The sequence below is a fragment of the Emys orbicularis genome, chromosome 5, assembly GCF_028017835.1.
Source record: "Emys orbicularis isolate rEmyOrb1 chromosome 5, rEmyOrb1.hap1, whole genome shotgun sequence".
Lineage (NCBI taxonomy): Eukaryota > Metazoa > Chordata > Testudines > Emydidae > Emys > Emys orbicularis.
The window spans coordinates 15,853,422-15,869,667 of record NC_088687.1 but is presented as its reverse complement, the minus strand read 5'-3'; the positions used below and the strand labels follow the sequence as shown (position 1 = coordinate 15,869,667).

Here is a 16,246-nt window from a genome sequence, read left to right as displayed (position 1 = left end):
TGGGAGCTGTGTTTGAATAGACGAAGTGTTCTCGTTATTATCAATTTATGTATATTACTGTCGTGCCTGAGGCTCCTAGCCATAGACCAGGACCCCATTGCCCAAGGTGTTCTACAAACACAGAACAAAGAGATGGTCCCTGTCCCCTAGGGCTTACAACGTACTGCTGAGTACTCTCAAAGTCAGGTCCTAGGGCTCTCAGTTGGGCATGCAAAATTAGTGGAAACTTCTGACCTGGATCTCTCTCTACCTCAGTACCCCTTCTGTAAAACGGGGATAATGCCATCCCCCCCACTTCACAGATAATAGATTCATTCATGTTTGTGAAGCACTCTCATGCTCTTGTGAGGAGCACCATGGAAATGCCCGGAAGGAAATTAATAATTGTCTGGAGAGAAGGGTTTGAATACTGTGCAGCAAATAATGCCTAGGGCCACCCGTTAAACAACCAGAATAAAACAAAATATTGAATAAGTTTTCATTCAGTGAGCACCATCCGTCCTGTGCACCGAATGAGGCAGGCGTCCTATCGATCAGGGCATTAAAGACTGTATCATAATGCATATGCACCAGGGGGCTGAATTAAGGTTGCACAGGCAACCTTATTTCTGGCACGTCTTAACTTTTGTGTGCTGGACTTTGCAACCTTAATAATGTTCTCTTAATGAAGCTGGGGACTTTGTGGGTGGCTGGGTGGGTGTAAAATATACGCACATTACTTAACTTAGTTAATGGTTCTTCAAGAACTGATATTCCACTGACCTAGAATTTCAAAACAGCAAATGCTTCAAGGATGCGCTTTGAGCCCCACAACACTCACCATGTACTGTTATGCACAATCCACACCCTCTTGCACTACAGTACACAGTCACGTACCATGTGGTTGATGCTAGTGAACGGCGTATTGTCCGTAATTGTTTCAAAGGGTGATCTGGCCCCATTCCCATCAGTGGGGGTTGCCACCTCCCAGCTGAACTGTATTGAAGACTGGTTGATCCCGGCCTCATCGCAGCGCTCCTTCATGACTAAGTACTTGGGGAAGTGAGGATCACAAGGTGTTACACAGATCAGTGGGTAGCCTGGAGAAGGGGATTTCTTTACACCCTCTTTGGTTACTTCCTCCACATGGTCATAGTCTGCCAGGGTGACCACCTGCAGCAATGCAACACAACAGCTTTCAGTGGGACTTAGGGAAAGAGACAGGAAGCAAGGGGCTGGGCTGCTTGTTCCCTCAATTTCCAAACCTTGTTACTGGTGCATTGTGTTTATTTTACTTCATAAATCCCACTGAGGATTACAGGGAAGGAGAGAGGTGTGTGGACTCAGCAGGAATGCTCAGCGCTACCAGCATGTTGGAGCATCCTATGCTATTAAAATACTAAATCCTACATTATGGAACATATTCATCCAATTCCTGAATTGCAGCCATGTCCCTCAGAAGAGAAACAACCCAAGTCCTACATCTGCCCAGCTGTTCGCATTCCAGCTCAGGTATCAGTTTGGCTCTCTGCAGGAAAAGGTGAGTGGGATTCTACCCACATAATTATATTTGATATTACTTTGGATGCTGAAGCACACAAGGAACATGTCAGTGCATATACTGTCCTTTGCCCAAACTAAGGGCAATGCCAATGTAATAACTTCCCTGTTTGAGGGAAATAAACCCAGGAATTCTGGATGTAAAAGGACAAAAAGGCTTGTCCTTAGGCAAAAGGACAAGCTCCGTTAGCTTGGAGGTGGTAGCAGACTCAGACATCTATATGCCATTTGCCCACTAGAAAGGTTCCTATCTTATGATAATACCTTAGTTAAGTGGGACTTTCCCATGTTACTTCCTTATTATCTGCCATTTTTGCCTTGGCAATCTCCAGCCCCTTTCACCTTAATGTAAGCAACTGTGTCTCTTCAGTCATGCCACAGTTCAAATGACAGGAAAGCATGGGCCCATGCCTCTGTGAAGTGGGTGAAGAACCATTATGCAGCCTGTTCACCTATTCACTGCCTTGCCTGCCTCCCACACCACCTGGAATACCAGGATCAATCTACCCTGACCCTCTGCTGGTCCAAAGAGGAATGCTGTGACTACAGAGGGTATGTCTACACTACAGTTTTAACCTTGAGTTAACTGGTCACATGAACAGGGGGTCAGCCTAGCCCCGTGGTTCCCAAACTTTAACAGCCCGCGAACTCCTTTCACTAAATTGTGAAATCTCGTGAACCCACTCCTAAAAATGAATATTTCCATGAATATAAGTTTAAATTTTCTCGGTGCGATGGATGCGCTTGCTTTGCTCTGCATAGCTCTTGGAAGTCTGGAACCACTGGAGAAAGATAAAGTCTCAGGTCTGGTTCGGCATCAAGTCTGTTTCTGTATTTGGTTTTCAGATGTGCAGAGGAGGAAAACGCTTTCTCGCATAAGTATGTTGTTGAAAATGGTAACAAAACTGCAGCAGCTTTTTCTGCCAGAAGGGGGTACTCGTTTCTTACAGTCAGCCAAAAGTTGATCGGAGCGCTGGGGTTTGGGCTGCCAGCTCCCCTGCTGACGGGGGCAGGGCTCGGGCTGCCAGCCCAAATTGCCCGGCCCCGCTCTCCCTGGGGCTAGGGCTGTCTGCCCTGCAACCGGGTCCCACCTGCTGCCTCCAATGCCCGGGGTCCTCTGGCCACCATTAGTGAAATTTTTCTGGTGAACCCCCTGTAACGTTCTGCGAACCCCAGTTTGGGAATCACTGGCCTAGCCTCAAATGTTTGTAGCCTGGATCAAGCATTTGGGAGTCTCCACACTAGCTTTTTAAAAGGCCTTGGCTTAACAGGCCTGCACGTTCTAGTGCAGGCAAGCCCAGTGTGCTTTGTTGCATGCTCTGCTTTTCTATAGATTCTCCCATGCCACTAACTTACATCATTCACGTTTTGCTACTTACAATGGGAGGTGCTGGTAAAATAAGGCTCCCTGCTGCTTCCTGATCCAGAATAGTGACTACTGCAGTGGTGATATCCCCAAGAACAGCTTCCACTGGATCATCTGGACCCAGCATCACAGAAAAGGACTCATGCCACTCCCGGTCTTCGTTAGACATGATCTCCACCTTAAATATGATGTGCTCCACCCCTACATGAATGAACACGAGAGAGACAGAGAACCTGAAATATCATCTGACATTACCCTAACAGCTCCCATAAAACACTGCATAGCTGCCTCAGGTCAGGAGCATTGAAACATTATGATAAAATACACATTACAGGTTTTATCTGAACTCTAATGATTTAGCACCGTTCCAGCCAGGAGCTCATTTCATAAATAAAACTCCAGCTAAAACGACTGGTCCGATCGATCACTGGGCAGACTTACAAGCAGATGCTATATGAGGATTAATAGTGCCTGTCTTATATTAGCTGACTGTAATAAAAATCTATGATCCAAAATATATCCCCTCCCTGTTACTAGTGTCTCTGTTTTAACTCTTTGGCTCTAACATGCAGAGCTACTGTTGGACCCGTGGGGCATGGTTTGAGTGATCTTGTAGGATCTTGAGGGGTTTCTGCAGAACTCCTATATACACAGGCTCTTTGAGGAGTCTGTGTTGTTAGAGAATGACAGCTCTCGTACAATCACTCTCATTCTCAGACTTCATCACCACAGCAGGAAGAAGGGTTACATTTTCAGATAGCAGGATTACGGCCATAGCAGAAGGCAGGGTTGTAGCCAGGGGATTCCTAACTGACTTTAACGGCAACTGCCTGGCTGAAACCTTACGCAGAACATTGACAGTTTACAGACGCTCCCCGACTTACGCAAGCGTTCCGTTCCGGAACGCCTCGCGTAACTCGAATTTTGCACAAGTCGGACACGTATACCCTATCATTACGCAAAAAAATCTATTTCTAGCTTACGGAACTTTTTCCATAAGTGCGGATTTGCGTAAGTCGGGTTTGCGTAACCCAGGGGGCGTCTGTATTACAAAAAAACCCTCGTCATCCAGCAAGGGTGTTGTGAAGGGATGAAATATGGGATTCGCTGACTCCATGGTACCAAACATGAAAGGGGCTGTGGTTGGGGATGGCCTTCCAATCTGTTCAAAGGCAGGCAATCGCTGTGAGCACACAGGCCAGGCCATCTTTCTGTCTCCTTACACTCATCACTCCCTGCTCACTCACACTTTGTCTGGCTGCATGAACATTGCTGTCAGCAAAACACTGTCCATTGTATGCAGAAGGGCGTGAGGGGGAATGTGGTTTGGCACCCGCAGAAAAGTGATGCTGTGCTCCAATGGGAGTCTCTATTCCCCACCTCCACTGGTTTTCAATTTTTATTTTTCTCAACTGCCTGCAGTGGGAAGCGGAGAGAACCCTGACATCCCCAGTGTGTGCTCTGTCGAAACGTCACGTTTGACTGCTTTTTGTGGTCTCTCCAGCGTACTTAAAGAATTCCTCTGAGGCTTATGACTGATTTGGGAAAAGTAAATATAACCCACCCTGGGAAAGATTATTGAAAGGATTACATAGGTGTTTCCTATTATAAATGCTGCATTAAATATGACTGCAGGGTGTGTGTCTAGAACAAAGCCCAAAGCATAAATACATTAGAAGGGGTTGGTGTAGCTCATGTTTTTGCTTATACGTGAAATCAGACACCCACGAAAAACAAGACACATACAATGACTTCAATGGGAGCAGAGCTGGGCCAATGCCAAATGCTTTTGAAAATCCCACACAGAGTATTGTTGTATAAATTACTTGCACATTTTCCTTTCATTTGAATTTGCTTTGGCCTGTGTTAAATGTCACTGAGTAATCCCTCCACCCCATAGTTCAATTCCAAGTATCCTTTACCAGGGCTAAACTTGAGGACTCGACTCTTTGGATAGTAATCGACTCCGGACTGGGCTGAGCCATCACGGGTGCTGCAGCGGACCTTCGAGGTCCTGTTCTGGTCCCCTCTTCTGAGCACCTTGATGTTTAGAATAGCAATGCCCTCAGGGCCTGGAGGCTCCCGTACTTGGTATGCAGCCTCTTCAAACTCAATGGTGGGTGCTAGAGAAATGGTATGAAGAACAGAAACACATATTTGCAGCAACTCTAGTAGCCTCAAAATAATTTGCATCACAGTACGCTTTCCAGCAACCAAGGCTGACCTGACATAGCTCCTTTTAAAACCCATCAGCACTACTCCGCACATCAGAGTGAAGTTTGAGAGGCACTCCTGACATACAGGGGCGGAGCCTACAGCCTAGACACGGCTCTCTGACACTCTGCTGCGGCCAGGAGCCACACAATAAGCTTGGCACTCATTCCTTTGGGTTGCCCTTCCAGCAGCCACGTAGGCTGGCTTACCTGACCTTTCCAAATACGCTAACTCTATGTTTTGTCTAGCATTAGTGGTCCTTTATCTATGTGCCACAGTGTACCGTTAACATGAGATTCAGAATCAACTTTAAATGCGAGTTAATACAATGTAATGGAGCGCTGATCAACAAGTCAATCGTTTAATTCGAGGCAGTTTACATATAATGACTAACATTCAGACCTGGTGTAAATTCCACTGACTGTACCTGCTCCGTCTAGTTCCTAATGTAGCCCATTCTCTCTTACCATCTTCATCATTGGAGACAGTAATGGTGGCCATGTCATTCTTTCCGATTCTAGCTCCGCTCCAGTGGTTTCCCAGGGGACTGCCGAGATAGATCCGGAATTGCTCCTCGGGTTCAAATGCAGAGTCATCATTGATATAGACAGTGCAGTTCTTCACCTACAGCCAAGTACATCATCAGTTAAAGACTAGCAACTAACTCGAATAATTCCTCTGAATTTAATGGAAGATTAGTGTTTCCTCACTACCTAGCATTTAACACCACAGTGTATTAAATGATGAAAGAAGCCTTAGAAACTCTGGGTGGATATCAAAGTGCAGCTATATGATGAAAAGTGGCTGTGGAAAAATGGCACTTCTTACTCACTACAGCTGGTCCTCGGGTGTACTCCGAGACTATCTAATCAAAAAGCACTAGCTGTAATGCTAAGTATTATTGATACCCAACACTTGCTTTTTATGTGTTAACTAATATTTATTGTTAAATGCAGATTCTCCATGGACTCATCTTTTAATTCCAGAACAGTAACAATAGCTAATCCGAAGCAGTTGAAGTATTACTTCTGCGAAAGGGGGTCTGGTAAAGCCTCTGAACAACAGAGTGCCCAGGAGAACATCCAGCTTTTCAAAACCTACTCTGCTGATTGCTCTTGGTCCTCCCCCAACCCAGTTAGGTTTAACTCGCCTTCTCTCCTTTCAAAAAAGTGATGCGAGACTCCTCCGCATTTCTCCTCTCCTCGAAGTCCTCCATGACTTCCGCTGTCTGGCTGCGGGTGTAGCACCTGACAGAGGACTCATAGCTCAGGTCTCCGGTGCGGATGATGGGAATGTGCAGGACACCCTCCTTCTCCTTCACAGCGTACAAGTCCTTGCCAAACTGCATGTTGGGTACTGCAGAGGGCACAACAACATCCACACCTGTACTGTGATAAAAGCTAAACAGCGGCCAAAGCAAGCATGCAATGTATTGAAGTACCACCATGTGGGGCTGATAGTCATGCAGTGAGATGTCTGATTAGATAGTCAACTGTGCTCACGAAGAGTATTCTTGACTTTAACCAAGCAGCTGATCATTGCTCTCATTGGGAACTGGAGATTCTGTTGCTCTTGATAAAGAAGCAAATCTCTCATCCTACCAACCCTGAGTCACCCACACAAAAAGTTACTGAACATTTTGCTTTCCCTAATATTTTGTTGCCTGAGGTAACCACCTGTTCTGCACGTACCAGAGAACTAACCATGCCCTAAGGTATATGTGTCTGAGCGGTATGCATACTGTATGCTGGGGATACATACGAAGAATGGGTAATACTTAGATAGGTTATTGTTCTTAGGGCATTATTGCAATCATGACATCTTCTGTGGCTAGGGGTAGAAAAAGCCTGAAGCCAAGAGGACAAATCTCAGCAGACAGTTCAGGAGCAGAGACAATTACAGGTTATTACAGAGCAGTTTTTCTGGGGTTATGTGACTGATGCATTTCTTTAGCAAGCAGATACCTCCCAAGGAGAAAATCACAGAGGTCAGGATCATGTTTAAAACACAGGAGGAAGGAAAAATACTGTGAGTTGAAATGAATACATGTAAGCTTCAACCCAGCTGCTAAAAAAGGGCCAGATTCTCATGCCCATACCCACACTGAATAGTGCCTGACTTCTCATGAAGCACGACTGGTTTCAATGGGACCATACGAGGAAGACACTACTCACTGTGAGCAAGGGTGACAAAGTCTGGCCCCAAATGGGAGGAGAAAATAGGAAGTTTATTTTGCACTTCCACAGACTTTAATTTCTTGAGGACAAAGAAACTATGAAGGACAGGTAACATGGAATGTGTTGCATGATGTCATCAAACGCATCCTGGGTGTTTTCCAATTTCTCTTAGTACACAAGGGAAATATGTAAAGGAAGGAGCTAGAATGGATTCGATATAGATTCACTGTATAGCTTACCATCTTGGAAGGTGTCATTAATGGCCACTATAGCTTGGAAAGGTTTGGTCAATTCAGCCCCATGGGGTGAGCTTAGGTATACAACAAACGTCTCCAGCCCTTCAATCACTGGGTACTGGGCATCGTCCAGGATTGTCAAGGTGCAGTACTAGAGGAAAAGTAAAAGAACCAGGTTATAAAACCGGTTATCCTCCTTTGGTGAGAAAGAGAAAATACCCTGGGATTCATCCTCAGGTGATCTGAGTAATGTCACTAAATGTGGGCTCTTCTAGGTGAACAAACAGCAACAGTTCATGCAAATACACTGTTGGTCACATATAACACACATTGTATCAAAGGGTAAGGCTCTACAGTTATCCTGGAGAGATTCTTTCAGCTGAACCTTCTTTAACCAGAATGTCAACTTGATTTGACTAGATTTATATTAATCCAAAATGCCTGATTCATCTATCTATTGTAGGTGCTTATAGGGCTCCCATTACCATAGTCTCAAAGCGCCTCACTATCTTTAATGTGTGTATCCTCACAATACTCCCGTGAGGTAGGGCAGTGCTGGTATCCCCATTGTACAGATGGGGAATGAAGACACCAAGAGGCCAAGCGACTTTGCCCCCCGTTGCACAGGAAGTCTGTGGGTATTGAACAGAGATCTCCCACGTCCCAGGCTAGCGCCCCAACCACCAGACCATTCTTCCTTCTCATCAGCTTCAGCTACTGGGGCTTCAATACAAACCTAGCAGGTAACTCAGCAATACGAGCAGAGAGTAACTGTGCTGTAACCCTCCCCTTTCCTCCTCCCAGCTCCACCTCACTATTGTAGTTGTCACCCTCATGTCTAGAATTTTAAGGTGCACAGGAGATTTTCAAAGGCACAAGTGAATGTTAGGCACCTAATTCCCACTGAAAGTCAATGGGAGTATGGTGCTTAATTGCCATTTGTGCCTTTTAAGATATCCCCTTGTAAGCTTTTGGGGGGCAGGACCATTGTCTTTCTATGTGTCCTGTGAAGTGCCTGGCATGTTTTTGGTCACTATAAAACAGACAGTCAGAGAAGTTCAGCTTCTCTAAGCATTACAAATTGTGACCGCCCACAAATGGAGGAGGATTAGTAGTGGGCTGAATAACTGGGGATTCCATAGACTCTGTGGCATAATGGGACAAAATCAACAACGTGACTTGGCCAACAGGCCCTGAGTATCACTGGGCTTTATAAAATTAATGTTACGTTTTTGTATCGGGGCTCCACTGTGGTAGGTGCTACGCACACATAATGAAAAGAGGGCTCCTGCCCTAAAGAGCTTACAATCGAAGGATATGGCAAGAGAGAACAGGTGGATATAACAGTCAGATGGGGAACACCAGGTAGCACTGAAACATCAGTACAAGCCTGCAGTCTGGAAATGGGGATTTTACATGGGAAATCAGGCTGTTCTTGGCTGTTGCTTGGAAGGTTTGTGGCAACTCCTTCTGCCATTTATGTGTTTCTTTATTTGATTAAAATGACTCTTGATGCAGCTGTATTGGTGTGGGATCAATTGCATCTATAAAAAAATACTTATGTCTCTTTTATTCTTAATGTCCCCAAACCTCTGTAACTAAACAACTGCAGTAAATTTAACATTCAAAAACAGTGAGTACAGTGATTATATAAGAGACAGAGACTGAAATCTGCTCCATCTAAGCACTGGGTGTGTTGTCCGATACCTCCTCAGTTCTGCCTGGCCTGAACTCGACTTTCTTGGAGCTGGGGATATAGTCAATTCCTGGACTGGCCGAGGGTGGATCTGAAGTCCGAGTGGCACACCACACCGAGGTGGGGGTTGAGAGGTCAGTACCATGCCGGATCACTGGAATGTCAATGGTGCCTGGAGGTGAAGTTACACATATTAAAGCCATGATTAGAACTTAGCTGGACATGAGAAAAACTCACATCTGAAATGTCAATAGGGGCCATTGCCCTTTTCCTTCACCGTGACTCGGTCCATGGCTCTCCAGAAAGGATAATGCCTTGCAGACAGTAATAACCAAAGCTCAGCTCTAACTTGTGAGGCAGGATGAGGAAGTGCCATAGCTGCCGCCCTTTTCCTTCACAGCACACATCTGGTTGGAAGGTTCAGTTCTTTACAACCCCCACTGGTAAAGCAGTGTTTCCACGGCAAGTATCTCACAGTGACAACAAGCCCAGACCCAGTGGAATTACTGCTCTCCCTTACCTGCATCCTCATTGACAGTAAAAGTTGCGTTTCCCAGGAACACAGTGGAGGCGTCGTTGGGGCCACTGATCATCACCTTGGCCGAAGCCACGCTCCCTATGCGCGCATTACTAGAGGCATCCGCCAGGGCAATTTCAAACTCCTCCTCCTCCTCGTACTCGCTGTCATCGATCAGTTTGATGTCACAGGTTGACATGGTGACACCGGGCCCCAAAATAACACGGTTCTCATTCGACATCCCCCTAGACTTAAAGTCAGACCCCGACTCCAGTGTGTAAAGGCTGCTGCCTTTAGCAGATTTGGAGATGGTGTAGCAAAGAGCAGATACGATGCTGCTGGCATCCCCTACAATGCAACATCCACGGGGACAGAAGTGTTATTGTCAGAAAATTATATGAGGCTTCATTTGCTGTGGAGGAACATAGGCCCGCATTAGACCTGAATGAACTCTGGGTTTAAACTGAGTTTGGATCTCAACATAAGTGATAGGCCTGAAGCATGTGACCAAAAAAAAAAAAATAGTAAGAAGGAGGGATTGTTTGCGTTAAACTTGTAGTTTCCCTGAACATACCAGTGTTATCTCATTTAAGGTGTGGACTGAGGTAACAGAAATAAAGAAACCACGGGGAATTGGGCACCAGGTGCAGGAAATAATGGGTGTGTTTAGTTTATTATAAAGAAATGCATAGTTTAGTAGTTAGAAAGAAATACAGCAACATGAGATAAGGAGGAAACCTTGAAAAGAAAGGGGCTCAACCAGGAATCTTGTCTTGACCAAGCCAGGGGCAGGGTTCTGCTCTAAAACTCCCTCATCTAGCTTTAGTTAAGGTCCAATAACCAGCCATGACATCACTTGTTTGTCATAGTATATAAAAAGCAAGGTATCTAGGGGTTCTTTGTGAGTGCCTTTCCTTACCCCTCTGAAAAATAGCATGATGGGAAGGTACCTCCCAGGCCTAGTCCTGTTGAGAGTATTTGGGCCAGTAATTATAACTGTATTGCTGTTGGGTATAGAATATAGATATATATGCTTATGTTTGTACATTGTGTGCAGTCACCACCAAGAGGCCTTTGAACCGATAAAGGAATGCTTGTGTGGAAACTGAGTTTCCTAAACTTATTAGGAAAATAATTTCCGACAAACTGGATAAATTCAGACCTTCAAACATCGTAATCCAAATTACAATCCATTGTAATTTCTAGAATAAGGGGAAAATATTTATGCAAGGGTGTTCTCAAAGGGACACTCCTTCTGCTCTTAATCATATACAGAAATTGGCCTAGCATGAATTCAAAAGAACATTTTGATATTTTTAACCAGCTGAATCCCTGGACACTCAACTCCAGCCAACTGTTGCCTTCTGTTGCTACTCGAGTGAAATCAGAGATCGAAGAGGGCATGTCTCCTACTACCTGCAGTAACACTGCAGGTGTATTCCAAGGGAAGTATAGCGCCCGAAACATAGGGAAGAAGCCAACAGATATCCTGGTTTCCTTCTGTTCCCTCTGTCTTCAGTAGGAGCTGGACTGGGCCCTAAGGCAGCAGGCCTAAACTCAATTATTGAATCTATAAAGGAAAACCAGGCCATCCTCATTGCCCTCTTTCCTTTATTTTCAGATATCCTTTTCCCTGTGGATAATGCTACATTTTTAAAAAGAAAGGGGGTAACCCCGTTTTTCCCTCTCTTTTTGAGCTCTGATATCTGCCCACCAGAAGGGAAGATCGACTCGCTTAAAAGCTGGGAAAACCTGCTAACTTCAAAGCGCAATGGAGCCAGATGAGATAAAACTGAGTCCAGACAAGCACAAGAGGCCCATTCCTGCCACCCTTCCTCATGTAAACAGTCCTTGTTGTACTTCTACTCCTGTGAAAAGAGGCTGCAGGATTGGGACCAACGTCTCAATCAATAAAAATGCCAACTGAACACTTTTATGTTTTAAAATTCTATCATCAAAAGCAACGTCAGAGATGGGACTAAAGACTCTGAATGTAGCAGCAAGTTCTCCTGTTATCTCCTGTGACACAGAAGGCACAAATTTTGCACTAGAGAGATAAATCCTGTTATTGCTCACAACTGATGTGTTTGCTCTAGTGTTGACCAATGGTGAAAGCAGGAATTTGGGGATCGGGGCTTCCAAGTTGCCTTCTTGGCTCCGTCACTGATTTATTGTAGGACCTTGTCATTTAATCTCTGTATGTTTCAGTTTACCCATCTATAAAATGGGCCTATCACCACACAATGGAATTTCAAATCTTAGTTAGTGTTGGTAAAGCAGCGTTAGCTCCTGTGCTGAGCAGTGCTATATAAGTGCAGTATCGTTGTTATTATATCTAATACCACAAACCTTTCCTTTCAATGGGTGCAGACAGAAAGCCAGCACTCTCGTTGACATGGTAAGTCTTCCTGTCAAACTGCAGAGTGGGTTCATCCTCTGTGTCGTTGATGATGACTTTGGCCTGGGTGATCTCCCCCAGCAGGGCATAAGCTGGCATGCTGAGCTCCACGGTGAAGCTCTCCGTGTTCTCAAAGATGTCATCATCACTGATAGCAATGATGCAGGCCTTGGTGTCCTCCCACTCATCAAACTGCACCTGCAAGGAAATGAACCACAAGGGGTGCATGGGTGGGCTTGCAGCTACAAATGCAGAAACCCTCCCTGTTCCCCTCTGGAAAGGACGGATGCCCTGAATCTTTGCTAATAATCACAGAACTTTAATTGCCCTGGTATGTTTCAGAGCTATGCTTCACTTTTGTTCTCCTGGGACCCGATCCAAAGCCCTCTAGTCAAAGGAAAGACTCCCAGTGACCTCAGTGGGGTTTGGATCAGAGCTCTTGGGAGCACCTGAGCTCAGTTCTTCACTGAATTGCCCCTTGTTCAGTCACCTACAGTGAATGCAGATGTACAAAGTGAATGCAAATCTCTACCACTCTCTCTTCCTAGTGTTTTGCACAGGGGTAAACAACTACACAAGGCAAAAGGCACTGGAGAATCAGGCCCCTTGATTCTGACCTCACACTAGTTTTATGCTTGAGTAATTCCATTTACTTTAATGGAGATACTCCTGATTTATACCAGCATGAATGAGATCAGAATCTAGGCAAGCCTATATTAGACACGACCTTGCAGAATATTCCCTTACAGGGACTCTGTCAACATAAACCTCATACTTTAAAAGAATGTCCTCTCACCTAGAGGCTCAAAAACACCTTAGATTCTTAAAACTGAAGTCATCTAAAAGTCTACTTCATGTTTTTACCACTTATTTTACAAAGGTGGGGTTTTTTTGTATTCCATGAAGCTTAGATGACGAAAACTGACTGATCACTTTCAGTTTTTGGCGCTCATGTGCTAACGGAAAGTTGAAGTTGTTTAGGATGACAACACTGCAGAGAATTACTTGAACTTCAAAAAACTGGTTTCACAGAATTCTTTTTAAAGTCATAAATATATTTCTATTACATTAGTAAGTCATAGCTGAAGCCAACTTAGGCCTGAAAATCAGGAGCAAGTCCACGGATGACAAACTGATGTCAGAGGGGACTCAAACTGACATTTTAAAAACAAATTTAAATTAAGGAATTTGGCATTCAACATTAGAGTCAAAGATCTGAAGATGAGACGGGACCATTAGTGCATCTAATCTGACCAGTCCTGGTCTCACCAGCGCGATATACAGAGGCAAAATCAGCTCCCCTAACTCCACTTACTATTCCCCAGCCAATATAGCCAAGGATTGCTTTAGCCCTTTTTGCCACAGCATTGCACTGGCAGCTCATGTCTGAGTTGTTTGTTCACTATGACCCTGTGATGGGGTAGACATACCCCACACTGGACAACAAGGGGTTAAGGAGCTGCTCTGGGCTCAGCCAGCCCAACCCCGCCACACCTGCAAAGGCACGTACGGGCTGGAGCAGAACAGCTCATTTGTGGGCCGTGCAGGGACAAGAACAGACCTTCGACCCGCAGCTCCTGAGGGTAAATAAGAGAAGGCAGGAGCTTCCCTGACCACAACTGCCTGGAGGTCCCTGTCTAAGGGAAGGGAGGGCCTGATCCCGATGCACCCTGACAGAGAGGTGCTCCTCCCTCTCTCCCATTAACTTAGTTTGTGTGTGTTAATTCCCCTTGTTTTTGTTTATGGACTACCCCAGAAGTGACCTGGATGGAGGGCCATGTCACAAGAAGAGGCAAGGCACTGGAGTGGCAGGGCAGCCACTGGCTGCAGACCCCAATGAAGAATGAGTTGTCACACCATGCCCGACCATGAGGAGGTGCCAGCAGTGAGCCGACCCCTTCACAGACCCCAAAGTCCTTTTCAGTCGCTGCTTTCCAGGATAGTCCCCCTTTCTATACGTGTGACCTACATCTAGTAAGAAAGAATATGGGACCTTAAATTTGGCTGCATTAAAACGCATTTTGTTGTAATGCAGCCTGTCCTCATCATTATTTACCACTCCGCCAACGTGAGCAGTGTCCTTCTAATGTGACACAGTGCAATCCATGGGCTTATTCTATGGTGAGATGTTGAACTCCGCCACTTCCGTCTTCTCCTCCCGCACATGTCTCAGACATGTGAAGCAGGGCTATAACAGCTAAGGTAAAAGGATGAAACAGCAGAGTCCAGACATCCTCAGGGGTACACAGATCAGGTGCAGGCAAATAAATAACACGCTGTCTGATTCACTATGTTAGGTTTCCATAGGGCTATTTCTGGGGGTATATAGTCCTTCCAGATAGAATTTCTCAACCCACCTGGCCTGCATACTCTACGTAGTCCTGCTGTCCTGGCTTTGAACTGACGCTGGAGGTGGCAGTTCCTTGCTCCGTTCGGCACAGGACAATGGCATATTGATTGAGGTTACCGATCCTCTTCACCGTTACGCTGACAGAGCCAGCCTTCTCACTGACATTGTAGCTGGGAACGTACACAACGCAAACATGGGAGATACGTTAGGCACGTCACTTAATGCACAACTGGAAGCTGCTCAGGTACTAAGGTGATGAGCGTGGTATAAGAACCGGAATTGAACAGACCATGAGCCTTATATGTTTTTAGTGATACTAAGCAAGCCCTAATCCAGTCTAATTCATGCCTTCAAGGAGGTGAGATCCGGAGACACAGTAAGGGACTGACAAACATAAGGAGGCAAACTTTAATCTTAGATATGTGGGTGCTACTCCCACTCATCACAAAGGTAACACATCAGATCTGCAGCCATCCCAAACTCAGGCAGATAAACGCTATACTCCACACTGTCATGCATAGGCAGTGTGTCCTAGTGATTAGGCTACTGGACTGGGACTTGGGAGATCTCTTCCTGGCTCTGCCACTGGCCTGTGGGTTACCTTGGGCAAGTCACTGCATCTCCGTGCCTCGGTTTCCCCACCTGTAAACTGGGACAAATGACACTGCCCTCCTTTGTAAAGCATTATGAGATCTACTGATGAAAAGCACGGTGTAAGAGCTGGGTATTATTATGCTCTCTCCACACACACTCATAGTAATTTCTCAGCTGAAACTACTGGGTTCAATATGGCTTCATTGTAGGACTGAATCATCATTTGGGACTGACCTTTACTCATGTGTAGCACAATGGGGCCTCGGACATGATTGGGACTGTTGGGCGCTACTGAGATATACTAATAAATGATGATGATCTATCCCTATGGGATTATTCTCATATACCAGGTCCAGGCCACTTCCCAGCACTGCTCCCTGAAAACCGAGGGCCAAAATCCGAAGTGAGTCTAAGAATCTATCTTCTACCTCCTTGTAGCCACCTCAGCTTCTTAGTTACACCAACTACTTATTGATGTGTAACTTAACTTCCACCCCACCCATCTCACCTCTGAATAAGGCCCTGTATGTCAGATGAGTGCTGTAACCCATAGGGTAGCTTACCTGGTGTATTTAAAGCTTATGAGAGACCACTGGATATGGAAGACATTGTCACTGACAACGTTGGGCTTGCTGTCTTTCACTAGAAACTGAAAGCTATCCATGGTTTCCTGAATCTTCTCTTCCAGCAACACGTACCGAATCAGTCCCAGATTCACATCCTCTGTTGGGAAGAGACTCTCAGTGAGCCAATCCAGGCATTCAGTGACAGTTTTACAGTTGAACAACGTACAAGCTGTATGCATACATCTCTATGGGCCTGATTCTGATCACAAATTTGACACTGGTGCAACTCTAATGGCTTTAACAGTTATTTGTCATTCTCTCCAGTCCAAGAGCCATCAGAAATCATGCTGCATCTCTCTCCAAAAACCGATCTAATCTTTTCTTCCATGACTTAGAAAAAAAGGATTTTTTAATCTAAATTTGACTGGGACTATTTTAATACAAATTTGCTTAAGAAGAATTTAATTAAATCCCCTGGTCTGTATTTTGGTGTGTCCCTTTAAGGCCACTGTATCTCTGCAGTAGCGTCTGAGCTTTGCCATAACATTAAATTGACTCCTTGACCTCTGCCCATAAAATAATATTGGGTCTCT

The 16,246-nt window shown here is 45.2% G+C and overlaps 1 protein-coding gene across 1 annotated transcript in view; it reads right to left on the bottom strand.

The window, feature by feature from the left end:
* Window positions 1-16,246, bottom strand: part of FRAS1 (Fraser extracellular matrix complex subunit 1) — a 200,060-nt gene that overhangs the window by 24,836 nt on the left and 158,978 nt on the right. Inside the window, exons 49-59 of the mRNA XM_065405125.1 lie at window positions 15,651-15,810; window positions 14,501-14,663; window positions 12,095-12,341; window positions 9,749-10,093; window positions 9,240-9,400; window positions 7,536-7,683; window positions 6,270-6,475; window positions 5,587-5,743; window positions 4,828-5,028; window positions 2,919-3,106; window positions 877-1,152 (exon numbers count right to left, since the gene is read on the bottom strand). Coding sequence (XP_065261197.1) covers window positions 877-1,152; window positions 2,919-3,106; window positions 4,828-5,028; window positions 5,587-5,743; window positions 6,270-6,475; window positions 7,536-7,683; window positions 9,240-9,400; window positions 9,749-10,093; window positions 12,095-12,341; window positions 14,501-14,663; window positions 15,651-15,810 — 2,252 coding nt within the window. The remainder of the gene's footprint in view (window positions 1-876; window positions 1,153-2,918; window positions 3,107-4,827; window positions 5,029-5,586; window positions 5,744-6,269; window positions 6,476-7,535; window positions 7,684-9,239; window positions 9,401-9,748; window positions 10,094-12,094; window positions 12,342-14,500; window positions 14,664-15,650; window positions 15,811-16,246) is intronic.